We start from the raw sequence: 20,628 nt of genomic DNA on the forward strand, positions 1-20,628 counted from the left end.
AATGCACACAGCCAGCTTGGGCTTCATGCTGTGCCTGAGTTAATAAAATTTCTTGGGACCCAGACCCAAAGGTAATACTGCCATGTGGTGGCTTTGTCTGAAGTCTTTGCCATTATCCCCAGTGCTCTTGTCTTTGTAAATGCTATACAGAAACAACCTAAGTGACTCACTTTAGATTGAAACAAGGACTTCAGTCTTATGCTAAAGAAAAGATGCTGTGTAATTTTTGAACCCACAATGTCCCTGGAAGTGTACGGATGTTTGCACCAAGCTGCACCTCTGCTAATGAGCCCAGCTGGACCTGATTTGTTTCTACATCTGTGGTACAGATAATCTGACCATGAATAATTGAGTGTTGACTCTATAAATAGCCCACTTTGAAATACCTGTCTTAAAATTGTTTTCTCTTCTTCCTGTTAGCTTCCAAGCTTACTCTCTGTAGTCATTTCTTGGCTGACCAAGGGTTACTCTCATCTTTTGGCAAACATATATCCTATTCATATCTTCCCACCTGAAGTGAAATGTTACACCAAGCACGGGTGAAAACAGATTCTAGCACTATAAAAAGCCAGCTAAGTCCTAGTAGGAAATAATCATCCTAATGTTTTACATATGCTCCAATTGACTCTCGTGTTTAAAGCAAAAATGGCTGACAAGCATGAAACATTTGATGCCTTGGAAAGATACTTATTGCATGCTTCTTCTCAGATACAGTTCTGTTACATATATAATAGTTAAATGTCTTTAGGTAAAACTCGTTCATTTGTATGAACTTGCTTCAAGTTGGACTTCTAATCATCTTGGTTTGTTTGCTTACTATCAGTGTTAAAACTCACAAGAATTGTTCTGAGTTGAGCTAAGCCTTGCTTTAAGGAGATTGTTTTTCTATTACCTTATAGAAGGAATTATAGAAAGTAATTAGAATGCCTCATAGGAAAAATACCGTGTCTTCAGCTGGTGAGCACCTACACATTTTTTTTTACCAGAAGTCTTTCTAAAATATAGTATGTGTGTGCTTCTGTGAAGATCTGTGGAAAGTTGGAACCACTCGCACTGGATGACAGGTTGTTCAGGGCATTGGAAGTGGGAGAAGGGAAAACAGAATTGCATAGCTGTGCTGTCACAGCAGTTCATGCACCTTGGTAGGCAGTTGTACTGGAAATCACCTGTCTCTTTTCCCTGTGTCATTCCTGCCACATTTTTCTATAAGAGAGGCATTGTTCTATAGCATCAGTGGGTGAATAAACTTGGAATGCTTTAAATTAAGATCTACACTCCAATGGCCATGGAAAATGCCTTTCTTCAAACAGCATCTGAAACACTCACCATGCTTCAACAAACTTTGGAAGACTCAACTTGAAAAACATGGAGTAAATACCTATTTGAGAAAATATCTTTTTTATATGTATGTGTAGGTATAGCAGACATCTAATATTGTAGACGTGAAAAACTCTCATTATGAACAATGATGGGAAATTTGATAAATTAAGAATGGAGAAATGGTTTATCCAAAAGACATAATTTATAGAATGAGAAGTTCATTGCAGTGATGAATGGTCAAGAGGTGCATGAATAGACAGAAAATGAAGTAGCTGTCACTTGGACTCTCAGAGGTTGATTTGCATTTATTCATTCATGTGCAGTTGCCTGAGTTTCTTTAGTTTGCACAGTTAGAAGTCATAAATGATGTAAGTTAATGTGAAAACTAACTTTAGAATTAAGAAGCTGTATGTAAATACAGAACTAAAGAGTTTTTTTAAAGGGAGAGGAACAGATTAATAATGCCCTGTGAACCCACTTTTGTATTTGGGTATATTTTTCAGTTTTGTCTCTTGAGTTTTTTTCTGTAGAAGGTTAGGAGTTTGGTTTCTTGTTTGTAAGAGCTATTGTATGTAATGAGGGAAATATGATCAAGTGACCTCTTCAGGAACAGTTTTGCACATTCACTTCAGAGGCTGTGTATTAAGGGGTTATCACTTGTGGCTATTCATGCAGCATTCTAAATAATAGATTTTCTTACCTCTGGCAAATAACGTGCTTGAAAGATGAGTGAACTGATTTATCTGAAATGTCTGGAATGAGGAAATACTCTGAACTGACAGTTATGCTGCTTTTGTAGTAGGTTTTTATAAAGCCAATTGAAACTTAAATGTAGTCTCATTCAATTTTCATATAGTGTCCCAAGCTTGGCAGATCGTGTATGGTTACCTGGATTTTGAAATGATGTCAGAGTATTCCAAGGGAATTAATTTGATGCCTGGGAATACCCATGAGGAATGGCAAACACAGAAAAGCAAGTAAAAAAACATATATAGATTTTAGCTTGGATTTCCGAAAATATTATAATTTTATAATAATGTTACTAGTAATAAAAATAATAATGGCAATAAACCTTATGTGATTGTATCTATTTTCTATTTTGTGTGAGAATTTTTAGCTGTTTGCTAATTTGGTTCAAAAATCCAAAGTTTTTCAGCAGTCTTGTGAAAATCAGCAGCTGTGAGGAGACAGCTTAAATAATGTGGCCCAGAGAAGAGTATTCCATGTGGCAGTAGCACATTTGCAGCTCATACTGACAGCTGGCACATGTCTACCTGTAGACCAAACAGAGCTTATCCCGTCTCTTTGGGGAGAAGGACAAAGGACCATGGATACAGGATGAAATTATGAGGCTGCTGGGGGACAAAGAAACTCAGGGTAACAGAGATGGAACAGTTTACCATTCAAACCTACGTATTTTTAAGAAAAAAAATCTCCATTATTTCTGTGCTTAAATAATTCTTCAGCTTGTGAAGAAATACGTTGATTCACCAGGTGCTGGGTTTGGATCTCAAGTAACAGAAAAATCCAGAAGGTTTAAACAACAGATTATGTGCAAGTCCTGCAAAGATGTTATTCTGGGCTAATTTCAGTGAAGTTACTGTTTCTCTAGAAGTTACTTGTACAGAATGATATAATAAGATAGTGATGTGTGATCTAGATATTGAATAAAATCTGGTGTCGTGTTTTTCACAGAGCCAGATGAAGAGCATGTCACCTAAAAATGATAGTCTGTTTTCTTGGAGTCATAGTACAGCAACCTTTTTTTTCCAAGCCACCTCAGTAGTCCCATCTCACTCTGCAATAGCTTACCTTTCTTTAACAGTAAAAATAAATGACATTATATATTTTTGGATTAAAACATTAAAGAAACATTAAACATTTCTGGTTTATGATAGATGAGGGGAAACATTTAATTAGTTCTTCAAGCAATCATGTACATAAATTATTCTGTTATTGTTATGTAAATATACTTAAAGATGAAAACAGAGATACAGTGAAATATTTTACCTCATAAGTATAAATAAATAAAAACATTTGTCATTAGCTGACCTTGAATGTGAGTGGTCTGCCTGAGGAAACAGGTCTGTTACATGATACAAAGCATGAGAGAATGACAATACTAAATTTTCCTCTATTTTGCAACAATTTGGAGTGTAATTATTTAAGTTGGGTGTTTGAATAAATGAATAGGTGATTTGTTTATAAATTTGTACATTTAGCCAAATAAAAGATTTGTCTTCAGGTATGAAATCACCCACAAAATTCTGATTTGTTGGCAGTATTTACCTTTGAGAGTACCATGGCTTGATTGCTAAAAATATTTTAGCATTTCACCTGATGTGTCTGTCCCAGGTTTAGGGCTGATAATGCATTTCCATCCTCTGAGTACAAAAATGGTGGGAATGTGAGTCAGCAGGTAATAAGATACCAGTGCAGAAGGATGCTGAGGGCTGTCTTCATGGTGTAAGCACTGGACACAAGGTTTGTGGTGGTATTTAGCTCAGACTCTCACTTCATGTTGGATTTACCTGAGCATCTTTTCCAGCAGAAAGTGAAATTTCTGTGCATAAGCTTTCCTTGCTTTTCTTTGGTAGGCTGTCACTCCAAAAAAGTGTGTAGCCAAGACTTGCTTGCTCCATTACTTCTTTTTTGCCTGGGGATTTTTTGCCTTGCTGAGCTGAGAAATACAGAGTTCAAAATTGTCTTTTTTTTTTTTTTTGCAGTAGCAATGCGTCATGTGGCAAACGCTGGTTATGCATGTGGAATTGTGTCATTACAGGAGTGATGAATTCCTACTTAAGTCTTCCTTTTTTAATCAAGTTAATACCCTAAATCATTAATATCCTCTTTTATAGCTGTAGAAACACTACAGTTAAATCTAGGTCTTCCTGCTCAATCATGTGAAGACTGACATTGTCACCAGGGCAGGGTATTCACACTTCTATTGTTTTCCTGTCTGTCTGATACTTCAGTGATACCTTTGAGCTTCATATTTATGTCTCAAAATCCTTATAAAAGAAGCAGGCAAGTACCCAGAAGCTTCAGTTTACATTTAGGATAATTAATTGCACTATTTGAAGCATTTTTTGGAGTTCCATTTGACCCTTCTTTCATTTAGTGCCTTTTACTCAAGAGGAATAATAGTGTTCTGTGAAGTGCTGTGTGTGACTTTCATGAAATTTTGCCATTTATAAGATATTTGGTCATGTAAATGTAAAATAGTGATAGTCTAGAGATTATGTCTCATGTCTTTTATAATTATCCTGACAAATGCCAGGTTATCCTATAAATAAAAGAATTTCCAGGAAAACCTCAGGTTCATCCTACCATGTTACACACAAAAACTCTCCTTTCCTGGATCAAGGACGTAAAAATTCAGTGTCTTCTTCTAAAGATACACTTGTGGGTTTTGCTGCTTTTAATTTTGCACTTTGGCTCATTTCTGCAGTTGCTTGAGTTGTATCAACAATTATAAAAAGAAAGGAAAAAAAAGGAAAAAAAAAACAAACCCAAAAAAACCCTGCAGCCGTTTTCAGCTCGTGTTGTTCTTGGCACAGGTTCAGTTCTGGTGTCCAACTGGTAGGACCGAAACTTGGTGCTTAACAAGTGCCTGTAGTCAAAACAGTTGGTGTGTGCAAGCACAGATCTGGTATTTGCTGCGGCAGGTCATCTGCCGGATTTTTCCCCGTGTGCAGAATACCTAATCACGTTGCTGTATTTCTCTGACGGCATCTGTGGCAATGTGAATCGCTTCACATTCCAAAAGTACATGTTTACAGTCGTCGTAGAATCAGATTAAGTTGGCAGCCTGCTCCTCTCTGTAAGTGGCTCAGTTTACATTTCTTCTTCTAGCAGGATGTTTTGCATAATTTTGCTGATCCTACTCACTTGTAGACTTTGTGAAATGGAGAATCGTTTTAGTGGGTTTCTGTCAGAAAGCGGAGCTTGTGTTTATTGTAAATAAACACCAGCAGAACGGTGGTTATTTTAGCACTTGATAATTTCCCAATTATGTCATTTGACCTGAAATGAAGCTTGTGATTGTTGAGCAGTGTTTTATGCAGCGGATCAGTCTGGGGGTTGGAGCTGGCAGTTTATTTCCTTTGTCAGTTTACAAGAAGTATCAAAATGAAACCGACTGTGCTGTTTCCTTTCCAGTGCGCAGTGCAAGAAGGGTGGAACAGTTTGTGGATATTATTTCCAAACTTTTTCAGCTGGACTTGGAATAGTGTTTTGTCAAAAAAGCTGGTAAAGTTATCCTTCAATCTTGCAACATTATGCTGTAGTTTGCTAACATCAAATACAATTTTGTTTTTGTTTAACCTCACGTACTGGGTTTTGCTAGTGTTTTTTTCAGACTGGCTGCAAAATGAAAGTGCTTACAAGGTGTTTATGAATTCTTGTTATGAACCAGCTGCCAGTTCCTGCAGGATGACACATTTCTGCAAGAGTCTAGGTTGTTCATTTTCTGGTTGCTGGCTGTTGCTTTTCGGGCATGTGTGGGTTTTTTCTGTTTTGGTTTTATTAGGATTAATGCCAAGTACATTTGCAAACTTTGAATCAGTACAAGGTGGTAGGTTTCATTTACCATTTATTGAAATTGTAAGTGTAAGTTGCACAACTTTGCACCGTGGAAAGCTGTGCAACAAAGCACCTCAGGACATAATGTAAATAGGAAAACTGTAATTTGTGCATAGGCAGTGCATAGGAGTTACCATGAGTAACATCTTCATCAACAAGACTATGAGATACTAAATTTCATTATCATCTGCTTAAATATTGTAAATGGGGAATAACAGTATTCATATTGTGTTAAGGGCAGTTGGATCAGTTACTCTATGCTATTCCAAGTAAAAGGACTATGAACTCATGTGTTGTGATGAATACAGGCTTAAAAAGGAGGTTTATTATTCTATAAATATTTACTAGCAGTAAATAACGCTCTTACCTTTTTGAGTTTTAGCAATTTTACTTTGTTTGTTTTTACCAAGCTATAATCCATAACACTGGGTCCCTGAGTTATTAATGGGTCAACCTAAAATTGTTTTTTCCTATAGGCCTCTTGTACACAGGAAGTCAGATCATGCTAAACAAGAGTAGTGTTTCAAAATGACTCGTGCTGACAGAGTTTTAGTGTCTGTCTTCTGACAACATGAAGGGGATTTTTTTTTTGTTTTGTTTCAAGTATCTGGGGAAAAAGAACACTGAAAGATGAAAGACATATCTTTCTCTCTGCTCAAAGTGTATCATTACCTTTTTCCTCCATGATTGTCTGTCATATTTATGGAGAAGGCACTAACTGGGCAAAACCATTTCACTTGATTTGATTAATTTCGAGTACCACATGATGGGTGAGAATGTGGATGCAGGTGGGGTATACTAAGAAATGGGGTTTTGTTTCTAGTCCAGATTAGAGATATCTGCAGTTTCAAGATCACATAAAGATCTTTTTCGGTAGGAAACTGCAATGTTTGACATATTTTACTGGTATCATATTTGCTGTAGCATCATTGTAAGGTTTGCTGTGAGGTAAGTACGTGCTTGATCTTGTGTATAAGAGTCAAGGCAAAAATTTGAAGAGACTTTCTATTCAGAATGTGGTTTTGCCTCATTTTCCCACACACTGTGCTTGTGGCTCTGGAGCTCATGTTGCCCCTCTATTGCTTTGCTTTTTTTTCTTATGATTAGAAGGAGATGTGGCGTTTCCTGCAAAACAGCTGCTAGTATTCCCTGGTGACCCATCAGAGAGGATCCAGTGGAATTACAGATTTAAAGGCAGACCTAGAGGACTTTGGCAGCTGCAACAGAGATCTGGGGAAAGGCAGGGCGTTGCATTGTGCAGGAGGCAGGAAGGAGGATTAAAAATGGAGTATAAGGGCATAGGAGAGAAGCTCTGGAGATTCAGGGACTGTTAGGTCTCCAACAACATAAGGACTTCACATCTACAAACAATTCAGATTTGGCTGAGAAAGTTGGACTGTATCCATGTTTCCATAGGACATGGAGAATCTCCTGGAATAGTTTAAGATCATTTGCAGTGCTACTGAGGCAGAGTTTGCAATGCGCCTTTGAACTATATGGAACACTGGTCTTTCAGACACTGCATCATAGAAAAAGTAACAGATACTCATCTGAAATGGATTCTATAGAAAGCGAGGTAATTCAGTGAGAGTGTTAAACTTTCCTCTGAGATTAATGCCATTAGTACATTAACTGTTTGACAGTAGAAGTCACATGTTGCTCGTCACATGCAATGGCTGCGCTGAGACAGCTGAGAGGTTGCAGAAGGAATTAATGTGGTAAAGAGGATTGTAAGTGTGATTGTGCTCCTGTGCTGTTGGATTTGGCAGCACCTGGTATTTAGAAACAAAACCAGAATATGTGTTGTTATTTATGGGGAATGTAAGCATCCATTTGGAAGTACTTAAATGAATCAGAAAAATTATCTTTTAAACTACAGCATGTATCCATAGCATTGCTAAACTGTACAGAATTTAGGTTAGTATCTTACCAGTGATGATAACTGGTTTTCTAGTTGCCTTGCTGCATTTTACAATTTCTAGGGGCAAAAACTTTCATTCTTCTTTAGTTTCATCAATGTCCACTGGCTGTATCACTGGTGTATGTGAACAGGGGCAGCCATGTCCACAGCTGTGTGAATACAAGTTCACCTGCTCTACTAGATCTAATCTGTCTACAAATGATCTGCAAATGAGCGTAGAAAGTGTTACACAGATAGCTGATTGTCTCCTGAATATGTTAGTATGTGAATATTTAATTTTATCACAACTATTTGATGTGCAAATGTATTTTATTCACATATTAATTTATTGCATAGGCTGTATAATAGTAGATTTGTACATTATGTGTCATTCCTTGTATATATGTAAAATAGGAACAGACAAACTAGTGAAAAAATTTTTTAACAGATTTTACCACAAAAGTCAATTTGATAGAGGAGGCCACCACCACCCTGGTATAAGCAGTGTATTCTGACTGCTGATAGCCTTCTTTTTTTGTCCTATATTCCCGTTATTTCTCTGAAACGTTACCAGTGTCCAAGGGTGATTGACTACCACATACATTGTAAGGAATGAAGAATCAAGAGGCAACTTGATAGTTCTTGAGAAGGAATATACCAACATATAGTTACAATTTATGCCCTCACCATCGAGATTTGTCTGAGAATTCACACCTTTGTCAAATACAGCCTCTTGCAACCATGCTTGCCCAGCTCAAAGAGGGGACTTTCTGCCCCTTTGGAGGGAATTACTCTTCCAGCTCTCCACAGTGCCATACCTGCAAGGTATTGCTGCCGTCTTCTTCTGCTGACATTGAAGTGACATTAACTTTTGTGAAAAAATGTGCAGATTTTACCCGTCCAAGCAGTGTCTCAGAACACTTTTGGTTGTGTGGCACTGGCTATTTGCATTCTTTCTCCTGTATGACTTTACAGAGGTCACAGTTTCCATTCTAGGAAATTTGAAGTAAAGCTGGGTAACGCTGATGATGCTCAAATGTGTATTGTATTTGTCTAAAAGGTGGAAGACTTTTTGTAGCATGTTTTGAGGGAAGAGGGGAATTTGAGGAGGTAAAAGGAAATGCTAATTAGGGCAGTTGGTTCTGATCACAAGAATAACCACCAGTTTGACACAATCAGCTAAAATAATTTTTTTTTCCCCTTTCCTATCTTTTAAGTAAACATCTGCTGCTTAAAGCAGTGGGATGCACTTTATTATAGTCTAATTACAACAGTTTCCACTATATTCTATGTTAGAGTACAAAATCCAAGGTTAATGTACTAGTTTGCTCTTGAAAACTAATAAAGTGAGAAAGTTGTCTTGGGAAAAGCACCAAACATTTAGCTTGACTAAAAATACAGTACAAAAAGACTCTTATAAAATAACTTGCTATGGCATGTGATGCTTAATGACTTTAAAATATAGATTTAGATAATCAGTATCTAGAATGTTCATCTTTCCAGAAGATTAATTTTAATAAGAGTAATATATTTAATTTCCAGACATATCCATAGGGCTGATATTGATGACACAGTTTACTCGAAATCAGGCTTAAGAAAACCAGTAGCTGTGGTAAAAATTGGAGTAATTAATCCTAAGTTCATATAGCATGTGTGTGGAAAACATGTTTTCTCACAAGTTTTACTTATATATGGCTTGATTTTGTTGGTAGCATAGCAGTTCCTCATCAGTCCCCAAGTAATTAATGGGAAAGTTTCAAATTTTGATTAGCCTACTTAAAATTGATTAAATAGATGCTGAGAAAGTTGGTAAATCTTGAAACAATAGCATTATGTAATACAATAAATAGTCCATGAATGGAACTGTGCATTTCAGAATCAGATGTTTAGCTTACACAGGTGTTACCACAAATGTGAGGTGAAATGAATGTAAATCTACTGCATCCTGCAAAGGACTTTTAAAAGCAGAGGCTTCACACTGAAGTGTGTGGTGGGGTGAAAAGTAGCAAATGATAGGGGACATTTTGGGAGTCACAACAGATACTTTTGTATTTGAAAAAAAATTAAGACTGTTTTGTTCTTCAGTTGCAGGAGAATGTGGAGGGAATTCCGGTATTGGTAATTAAAGCTGTGAATGTGAAGATATGGAAATGCTTGATCTTAAATAAAAAATGTCTTTAGTTAGTTATTTTAGATCTAATAGAAACATTTTGGATTTTTTTTTAAGCGTTTCTCTTTGTTCTTGAGGTATTTGCCTATTGCAAGTTTATCATGGATGAATCCTTCTGCTACTGGCAAGTTTTTACTTGTGAGGATGCCAGACAAATTGTCATGTTTTGATTCTCTGTGGGAAAATTTTTCTCAGTTGTCCTTGAAATATCAAACTAGTGAGTGCAGGGTTGATGATGCAAGTACAAAACCTTCCCATGTATTAGCAGGTTGCTGGTGCTTCCTTAACCTGCTCTTGGTTGACTGTGTGATGCTGGTCAAGCTAAAAGAGTAGCACCTACTTGGATTCTTCAAGTGCTGAAGGCTTTAGACAAGGAAAAATTGCTCATGTTGAATGAGAAACTCCAGCTTGTCTGAAGTACTCGGCCTATGATTATGTTCCGCTTGCTACATTTGATTACAGTGTTGGTTGTGGGAGTACCTGCCTGATCCCTGCTGTGATCAGGCTCTTGGTGTTCAGGCACAGCAAACTGGAGTCCGTGCCAATGAGCCAGGCCCTGCTGACCGGAAAATTCCTCTTCCCCAGCCAGTTCATGCCAGCTGCTGCTGCCTTAGGCTGGCTCACTGCAGGGTCAGCAGGCTGGGGAAAGGGTGCTTCACAAATGGGGCCAGCAGGACTGTTCAAGATTTGTAGCACCCCTTGAAAATATTACAGCAGGGATCAACTCCTGTCTCTTGTAAGTATTTTGTAGTTGTGCCGAAGTTTGCAGCACAAGCCTGTTGCTTGCTGCACACTGATGTAGCCAGCTGACCAAGCACTGGCACTTTTACCCTGGAGAAAGATATGATTTGTAAAGAATGGCCAAAACAGTCTTTCTGCTTTACAATATAAGGGATAGGACATTTAGATTTTAAAAAATACTAATAATGACTCAACCAAAACAATTTCACTGAAGCCTGTCTTGTGCAGGGTCAGCCAGGCCTTGCTTTTTTGCAGTGCTTGAGAGGCCTCTGGTTGTGAGTGTGAGCCACGTTTGTTACTGAGACATAAACTTCCAGGGTTTTTTGCACATGCCATTTGCTCTGTGTGGAAAAAAACCCAAGCTTTTACCTTGAATGGTGCTTGGAGATAGCCAAGTGAACCAGGCAGAGCTCACCTCTCTGGAAGGGCCCGGAGCAGTAGACCTTTTGCTACTTTTCAGTCTTCCTGTTGTTTTCCTTACAGTTTCTCAATAGAATTGAAACAAGATAGTCATAAAGTAAACTGCCCAATAACTAGGTCAGTTGAATTCATCATAAACCTTTATAGGAGCAATCACATATCTGTCACAGAGCAGTTTACTGAGTCATCTTAGCTGTTACATACTCTCCTTTCTTCTTGGCATGAAAGAGCTGGGACACCAAGTACACCTCACATAGATTTTCTGGTAGATTATTGCTATTTATTTTACTATGTTTTACATTTTTTTCAGAGCACTTCATGAAGCTGATTTTATCTAATTATCATTTGGCTTGATTACATTCACAACAGTAATGAACTGGTGTTCTTTGGAGTGATGAAAATCATTGTAACTAGCATAGAGAAGAACAACTTCCTCTTTCCTAACTTGTATTTTTAATTTTAGCCTATGACATGTTGTAAAATTAGTTTCTTTTCTGTTACAGAACGAAGACACAGTTCAATGTGTAAACCTTCCCCTTCTCCAGCTTCTCCAGCCTGTAATTCCAGGACATCCCTAGTACAGATGAAACCGAAATCCTGTATCAGTGGCCATAACCCTGTCAGCAGCAACTCAAAGCCATTCAAAACGCCCAAAGACAATCTACTTACCTCCAGTAGCAAACAGCACACAGTCTTTCCTTCAAAAGTGTCACGGGATAAACCATGGTAAGTACCAAAATAATAGTGACCAAAGGTGTTGGTGTTCAAAGTACTCTCTCTCTCTCTCTCTCTCTCTCTCTCTATATATATATATATATATATATCACAATCATCACAAAAATCTGTATTCTCATTTTACCTAAGTTTACAGTTTAAGCCTCTATATTTCTAAGGGAGGAATTTAGGATATTCTTGAATGAAGAAAAAAGGTTACATATAGATAAGAAGAGCAAGAAGGACTGGATTACTTTTTCACTGTTCCATCGAGTGTGTTTTTCTAAGATGCATATAGCAAGTGAGGTATTGACCCAGTTTTCTATCTATAAAGTCCATCTTCCATTACACTATCAGCCCTTAGAACTGATGCTTTTAAACAGTTTAACAGGATAATTTTTTGTAGAATTCTTAATATTGGCTTAACTGATGTTCATGAAAACTTACTGGTTATAGTCAATTATCTTCAATAGCAGCTGCTGTTGGAGTTCATTCTGTATTTTGATAATGTTTGATGCCTTATGAGATGACAAGAAAATTCTGCAAAAATCACTATTTTGGGGGTGTCTTACATCATGTACTGTGATATATGTACACATACAGGCTTTGACACTGCCATGCCCATCTTCCCGTGACTGTGATGATAGCAGCAGAGTTGCAAAAATATAAATGACAGCAGAACTGGGTCACTATTTTATCCCTTAAGGAACTGTTCTGTCTTCATTATCTACAGGAAAGATGTTTTGTGATTAGGCCATTAGGTTGGTGACTTGAGATCTGGGTTCAGTTCCTGGTTCTGTTATGCCTTGCTCTCTTCAGTTCTTCATCTGTAAATTTGGGTTACTGAGACTTCCTTTTTCTTAAGATTTATCTACTTACTTTATAAAGATCCTTCTCTTTTGTATATAACACCTAGCATAAGAAAGTCATGATTTTAGGTAGGGTTTCTGGGCACAACTGCCTCAAAACAGCAAATCATTTAAAGCAAACTGTTCACTCATGAGACAAAGAATAAGCTCAAATTATGTTAAAGGCATAGCTCATGCTTTCTGCCTGAAATGTGCACAAGTTGGCGTGATTTCAAAGACTGCAGCTTCTGCCTAGCTGTAGAATTTACCTTGTCCTAGAAAAATATATTCTTCCTATAAATCTGGACCCACCATCTTTTTAAGCATGATGAGCATTGTGGGCAATTATGATATAAAATTCTGAAAATAGGAAATCTGATTGGTTAGACTATACATTCACACATGAACTAGAACAACAGAATAGCCACTGTCTCATCTGTGTGTAAATACCTCTTTTACTGCTCAAAACCAAATATTATTGACTGAATAGTGACTTTTCCTTATGAATGTTGGAGGGGAATTTTATACAAGAGAGGATTCTTTTATAAGTCTAATTAAAAGTAAATCAGAAAGGACTTCAGAGTATTAACATTATTGACTATAATAGGTATATAAACCTATTTCTCATCCTGTTACAGACAGCAACATACATATCCACATTTCAGCAGACTCGCTGAATCCATAAACAATATCTTCCGTTCTGGCAACAGATGTCATTCTGGCAGTCAGTAAAAGCTGGAAGGGAACAAAATAACTGAGCATTTCCACCAATCCCTTTTCCCTTTATTGGGAACATCCTAAACATTTACTGATGATTAACAAGGTAGATTTAACCATTTAAAAATGTTGTACTGCTCCGTTGATTGTTTGGCAATAAATATGACAGTAGTTGTACCCAAGAATTACGTAATTCTTGCAGCCATGCTAGGAGATCATACTGCAGTTTTGTTTTGTTTTGTTTTGGGGAAAAACAAGGCATATAGGAATTAACGATACTGTAATTACCACATAGCAAATCACAAACAGTCTGAAGTGAAGATCAATGAAATTCTATTGCAAAATATAGTGTTAAGTGCCTTAGATTACGTGACTTGTTAAAGAATAAAATATGTCTGCTTATCATCGCAAGTTATAGAGAGCTGACAGCTGTTACAGAAGAAAGTGCTTGTTCCTATTCCATTAGAGGATTATAATATTTATTTAGAATACTAGAAAATATTCAGCAGATCTGATTTAAAGTGAAATTATTAATAAAATTTATTATTTTTTAAGATTCTGTCTTCCATTCAGCTGCTGCATAATCCATAGAATTTCTTATCTTAGCTTTTAGAAAGAAATAATCGACACAGAAACATTTGTCTCAAAAATGCAAATAGGATTCATGTTGTATCCAAGTGTGTTGTGGTTTATCATCCTCAGAAGCTTCCAGGTCTTTGGTGCTTTTGTCTGTTACATTGTAATCTTATACCAAGCATTTATTTGATATAAGTTCTTCTAGACAGTTGTCAAATCAGCTATTTCAGGAATTATATCATTTTAATGATTGCTTTTCAGACCTGGAACAACCTTTGTTGGGCTTGTCTGATTCTTTTGTACAGCATCTTCTTTAAGTTTTAGTTGTTACAATTAGGATTTTGGGAATGGCCTCTGCAATAGCATAGCCCAGTAGATCTATCTGTTTCTGTGCCTGCCTTCATGTAGATCCAACTTCTGTTGTTAAATTTGTTACAGTTTTGGTTGAAACATCGTCTTACCTATTGACCAAGTAGATCTTTCTCTTGTTCATGTCCTGTGTTGTTCTAAGATGTGCTCCAGAGTTTCAGGTTGCTCCATGGCTAATGCTTTAAAAATCTTGATTGGAATGATCAGATAAAAGAGATCTGGAACTGTTTCATTTTTCAGCTGCTGTTTTAGTACTTCCTTTCTTGTAGTTGGAATATAAAGTATTATTGTGAATACATCATCCAGAAATATCTGTCAGTTATGATTTTTTCCCCTGTATCTCTACCATCGTTGCTATTAATACAGCAGTGCTTAGAGATGGAGCAGAGCTGGAACACCACTGCACTGTGCACAAGATAAATGCAAACCATAATTTTCTGCAGCTTGCAGGCAAGGTGGTAAGAGGTATAGCAGAAGGGAAGAAACTGGGGAGGAAAAGGCAAAGAATTGGTAGTAATAATAATTCTGAACAAGTGATCATAATTAGTAAGCATAGGTCAGATGCTTACCCTTTGTAAAAGGAATTCCTGCAGCTGGAGCTCTCTTCCTCACTGCTGACCTACCCAAAGGATGCTGCTTCGCTTGCTGTGCCCCAGCACAGCTTCTGGGTGCTGCCATGGAGGATTTAGGTGCTGTGATGCTACAGGGTGTTAATTTCCAACTATCCATGATCCTAAGGCAGCATAAAATTGGGGTAAAGTGTTGAAGTAAGCTAGCGTTGAGAAACCAGCTGAAGCAAATCTCCTTGGCCTCCCTCCACAAAGTTTAGCCTACCAGAAGTTCTGAAAATGAAAACAATGAGATGAAATTGATATGGTTTTCATCAACACAGAGAAAACTGATTCTCTGTAAAGAGAAAAAAGATCCCAAAGGTATACCTCTGAGCAATCCTTTAAAATTTATAATGTCACTTCTCAAAGTATTTTTTAATAATTTCTTGCCCTTTATTTCTTCTTTTTAGGAAGTACAGTTCTTCATTCTGAGGCTGAGAAAGTTAAGATAGTCATGATTTAAGGATATTCCTTTTGCACCATGGAAGCAAAACTCAGCAGGGTTAACTTGGACCATACAATCTAACATTAAATCACAAATATTTTGTACATTGTAGAGGCAATCCCAGCAATATAGGATAATGTTTTACATTTTTAAATGTTTGTGAATTTCTTCTCTCACAAATTTTGAAGTGTTGAATGAGTGTCTGAGCTTTTTAGAATGAATATAATTACAAATGACCAAAACATAAACCCAACAAAATTATATAATAGGAGGGAGAAATAACTTTTGAAAGCCAAAAGACAGGAAAACAGAAGTAAAAGGTGTGAAAAGAAGTAAAAGCAGTGAAAAGTATTGTGACATACTGCAGTTATTTTTCTTACTTGCTGGAAGGGACCTACAATGACCATCTAGTCCAACTGCCTGACAAGAGCACAAGAAAACAGAAGGAAATGTTACCTTATTTGAAAAAGAGAATAAGCTTCTAAAGCCTGTCGTGACCATGCATTTTGTGTTGTCCTTGTTTTTGAGCCTTTTTCTGGTTCCCTTCTAATTCATCAACATTGGTGTTGTACTGCTGGTCAGCAACACTGGAAGCCATATTCCAATATCAGTATAACCAGGGACATGTGAAAACTATGTCTTACTTGCCATATCCCATTTTTGATATAAGCACAACAATACAATAAAACCTCATATTGCTTATTCACTGTGACCACTGAATATTTTTGTCATTATTTTCCAGCGTGTTGTTTCCCTGTATTTCACTGCTGACTGAACAGCTTGTTATTTCATGTGTAACTTTACATTCATTTGTGTTAAAATGTCTCTTTGAGTTAATGAACTTTACCAAACACTCCATACTGCTTTTCTAACTTTTTCTCTTCATTATTTAGTTTCCCTCAATCCTGATTCCATCAGCAAATGTTATCATCAGTAATCTTATCTTTATTTCTCAGGTCCACTGAAGTTTTTGGTCACATCAGACTTGGTAATGATGGCTAAAAATGCCCCTAGAAAAACAGCCCTAATGAATAATAGATCTCAGAAAAGCTCGATTTGAATTTCATATTGTTTAATATTTGCTTTTAAATCATCTGTTTTATAATGCCTTTCAAGAACTGGAACATTTTCATAGTTATCTCTGAACTTAACTGGTAACCTCATCAAAAAGTGAAACCATATTTCTTTGCCAGGATCTGATTTTCTGCAAAGGCATGTTAACTTATTGTTTATCAGGTTTTTTTTATTAGCTTTTCCAATGTTTCTTCCATGACACTTTGGTTTGGGTTTTCAGCATGGGTACAAGATCAACACTCAGCTAGCTTCTCTAAGATTCCAAGATTCAATTAGAAATTAATATGCCGAGACCCAATACCGCTCCTACTCTTTTGGAACCCATGGCCACATTATGCAGATTCCCATATGTAAAAAGAAGAAAAACATTAATTATTTTTTACCTGGCACTTTGCACTTACTGAAGGAATCAAAAAGCATTGTTATCTGACTGGAGAGACTTATCCTATTTCCTTCTTAGTGCAGAAGAAATAATGTTTCTGAAGTGTTTGCTTTGGTAGTAACTTTTATTGCCTTTTAGGTGGATACTGCTATTCTTACAAGAGTTTCTTTTGTAAAAAAAAGTAAATTTGTCTTTACTGAATACAGACTTTTTTCCTCACTTTTTATGTTTGTTGCATGTTGTTTTTCTAATTGCCCCTTTCAACAGCTGTCTTTAAAAAAATCTTTAAAAAGCTTTCAACAGCCCCTTTAAACAAGCTTATTGTTCAAAAACTCCTGAAATACAGTAAATAATTCTAAAAACCTGCGTTTTCTTTTTCTAACAAACTTTTGATATAAATCTTCAATTTTTTACTCAAAAAACTATGTTTGGGAAAATTCTTTCTTATCATCAAATATAAATATAAATATTTGTAATTTATTTACTTTTTAAGACTTTAGTAGTTGACTCCAGTTACTGTTGGTGTGGACCTTCCAGTTTGCCATTTGGCTATAAATTCATCTTTAAGTGTTATGCTAAGACTAGAGATCCTCACTGTTGAATGCAGTAAAAGAGAGAGAAATTATCATCTGTAGCTTCTGAAATCATAAATAGTTTATTGTAGAGTACCTATAGAATCCTATAGAATGTGTATGTCCACAAATACTGGAGTATTTTTCTTTTTTCTTCTATACTACAATGAAATGCATAATGAAGGTTGACTTGTTATCTGTAACAAAATGAAGGAAAAATAATACCTCCCTGGGCATTTTTCATTATCATGGTAATACATCTGTATGTGCCCTAGCATCTGAGATTCTAAACACTGCAAAACAGAGAAACCCTGGTCATTTTTGTTAACAATATTTCACTACTAGACCAGATAATACACTTGATTCTCAGTGAATATCAGTATTCTGAATTAAGATAGTTCTTTAAAACTGGGCATGCAGATTTGCTCATATGTTTATGTATAGTAGAACTGCTTAATGTAAAATTATCCTATTTTCAGAAAATGTAATTGCCATCTGTTTAAAGACAAAAAATAATTCCTATGCTGAGATGTTACAATTTTTGCCTCCTATTTAACTTAATAAATTCAGAGCAGTTTAAAAAAAGAGAGGATCAAATCCTCCCTTTCATAGCTACATGTTTGCATTCATTGAAATACTTGATGCAGTTCTGATTTTGTAAGGTACATTTTTTGCTTAATTACTGGCCAGTGCTCTACACTTTACCGCAGTTGCATCTGTATTCTGACTAACTGCTACGTTTATAGTACCACAGGAGATAGAATTTTTATATAATTTAATTCCAGCTCCAGAAGATGTCTTGGTCTAAATCTTCTTCACAGTTATGTATACCTATTGTTTATATCAATGTTTGTACATTTCCCTATATTAAAATACCCGTAGAATAAGGTCTTCAGCAGCTACAGAGAAAAAGAAGTTTGTAGGAGCCCAGGAAAGTCAAGACTTGAGTTATTTTAGACCCTGCTTCGGTGTTTCGAAAGTGTGTCCCATGGAGAATGCCATCTCAAAGTCATCTTTTTCTGATTGTGAAAACTTCACACCTGTTACACTTTCCTTCTGTAGAAAGGTGCAGCAAAGTTGCCATTTCTCAGACACGAAAGACTGAAATTATGTATGATTTGTGAATGGGGGGATGTCCCTAACCATACATGCATTATGTTATATTTTTTATTTGGGTTTGTTTCAGTAGGGAGGGGTATATAATTTATATATTAACTGGTAGTTGTGAGATATCCAGTTTTGGAGTTGTTGAGTAGATAAAAAGCTGTCACTGGATATTTCCTCATGAAGGTAGAACCCAGAAATGTTAAAATACTGTTGCAGCTGAAAATCATTTGTCTCAATCTTTTCTGCTGCCAAATTAAGAAGGTTACATTTCTTAGTGTCACAAATATGCAGTGGTGGTAATTAAGTTAGAGTAAGTTAGTTACTGCAAACTTTACTCTGAAAAGGGCCAGCTAAGTTAATAATTATATTAAGAATTTTTAAGTCCCTAAGATTTTTTTAAAATACATTGTAGTAATGGTCAAGTCATCAAGGATTTTAATACTTTTAAAGGGACAGCTGTTAAGATTTCTATGCTTAAAATCTCTTTTCTCCTTGTTTCCAGAACTTGTATGTCATTCAGACACATCTGAGCAAATGAATTGTTTTTGTGTTTGTTTAAAAATATTAATATTATTAGCAAACTGCTTCGTTATCATGGTGAGTTTAGTACAGCATACACATATCTGGTATGTGCTTGTGTTAAAGGCATGAGACTGTATTTGTAAGGGGTATGTTTTGCTTAGTACCAAATACTGATTTTACTTATAAATAGTAGGGGATTGGATCTTAAAAAAAATACAGAGGTTCATTTTCATAATTCTCTACAGGCTTAACAGATGCCTGGCTTTGTAAATACTTGATTGGACAAAAATAGTCAATACTGGTACCAAGTATTTCATCTTAGTCTGGTCTTGAGATACTGTGTCACTTGCATTGAAATTTTTGTATCTGTGGAAAGGGATTAAGTAACCCTAAATCTGTGCTGCAGAAAATACCACATGAATATTTTCCTTTGATCTTGCAGCGTTCCTGTTCCAGTAGTCAGTCTAGAGAAAATTCCTAACCTAGTGAAGGCAGATGGTGCCAATGTTAAAATGAATTCTGCAACCACTACCACCATCACTTCCTCTTCAGCTTCTTCATCCACCATACCTGCTCCAACTTTGGTTAAATCTGGTTTGACATCCAAGCCAGTGCCACCATCACCAGAAAAGATTCTGAATGGCAAAGGAATTGTAGCTCCATCAATAGACAAGAAACACCAAAATGGCACTAAAAGCAGTAACAAGCCTTACAAAAGACTTTCAGGTAAGTGATGTTGTAGTTCACCTTTTGTGGTAGTCTGTTGTTCTTTGTTAATGCTTCTATAGCTCATAATGCAGCTAATAAAATGTTTGGTTTGGCTTGCTTTTTTTGCTGTAAGATGCCTGGTTGCACGTATGAAAATGAAAACTTTCACACTCTTAGCATGTGTAAAGTCTTTTCAAAGTACACATTCTGTTTAGCTTGAAATTACTGGTCAACAGACCAAATACAAATTTTTAAGGAAGTAAATTCATTAAAACAGAAAGGCAGAAGACTTCTTCAAGCCATTATGGGATTTGAGTCTGTTTACAACAAAGGAAAATGTGCCTTGGTTGGGTGACTTTTAGTTCAATCATGATCAAGTTGAACAGGTGTAAGATATTGGTTTACCCTCCAAGTCATGATTTTTTAAAGACTCAGGTTTTTTTACTTGTTTTAGATATGAGAAAATTCTTAAGGAGATATGGGAAGTGCTGGGGAAGTGTTAAAAGTCATAATTTCCCTTCACTCCTCTCCCCATGCAATTCATATATGAGTGGCAATGTTTCTAGCATGAGGATCTTGGTCTTTTTCAGGAAGACAGGACAGTGGAGTTGAGAAAATGACATTAAATGGGAAACACTCTGGATGGCCTTTGGCAGGGTAATTTTGAGGATGTAGGTCCTGTCCAAACCTGCCACCAAAGCACAGAACACCACATTGTGGGTGGGCAGAGGCTCTGTTAGAAAGGTTGCCATCCACGTGGAGTTCCCTAGAGGTGACCCATGCTAGCTGCTGGACAGTGAGGAGAGAATTTGCCCCTGAAGGCAGAAACCAGATTTTTGCTCTGAATG

General features: G+C 36.5%; 1 protein-coding gene across 7 annotated transcripts in view; it reads left to right on the top strand.

Annotated features, from left to right (window-relative positions):
• Positions 1-20,628, top strand: part of ATXN7L1 (ataxin 7 like 1) — a 113,910-nt gene that overhangs the window by 70,156 nt on the left and 23,126 nt on the right. For 5 of the 7 annotated variants that reach the window (XM_088055419.1, XM_088055416.1, XM_014255196.2 and 2 more), the window contains 2 exons: positions 11,639-11,861; positions 19,515-19,798. In XM_088055419.1, the coding sequence (XP_087911545.1) occupies positions 11,639-11,861; positions 19,515-19,798 (507 nt within the window). Of the gene's footprint in view, positions 1-5,045; positions 5,144-5,520; positions 5,572-11,638; positions 11,862-19,514; positions 19,799-20,628 lie in introns of those variants that run through there. The other 2 variants (XM_014255197.2, XM_088055418.1) reach the window with 2 other exon arrangements.

Source organism: Pseudopodoces humilis, chromosome 5 (genome assembly GCF_049639895.1).
Source record: "Pseudopodoces humilis isolate 2021_Gansu_Grassland_sample_001 chromosome 5, ASM4963989v1, whole genome shotgun sequence".
In the NCBI taxonomy this organism is placed as follows: Eukaryota; Metazoa; Chordata; class Aves; order Passeriformes; family Paridae; genus Pseudopodoces; species Pseudopodoces humilis.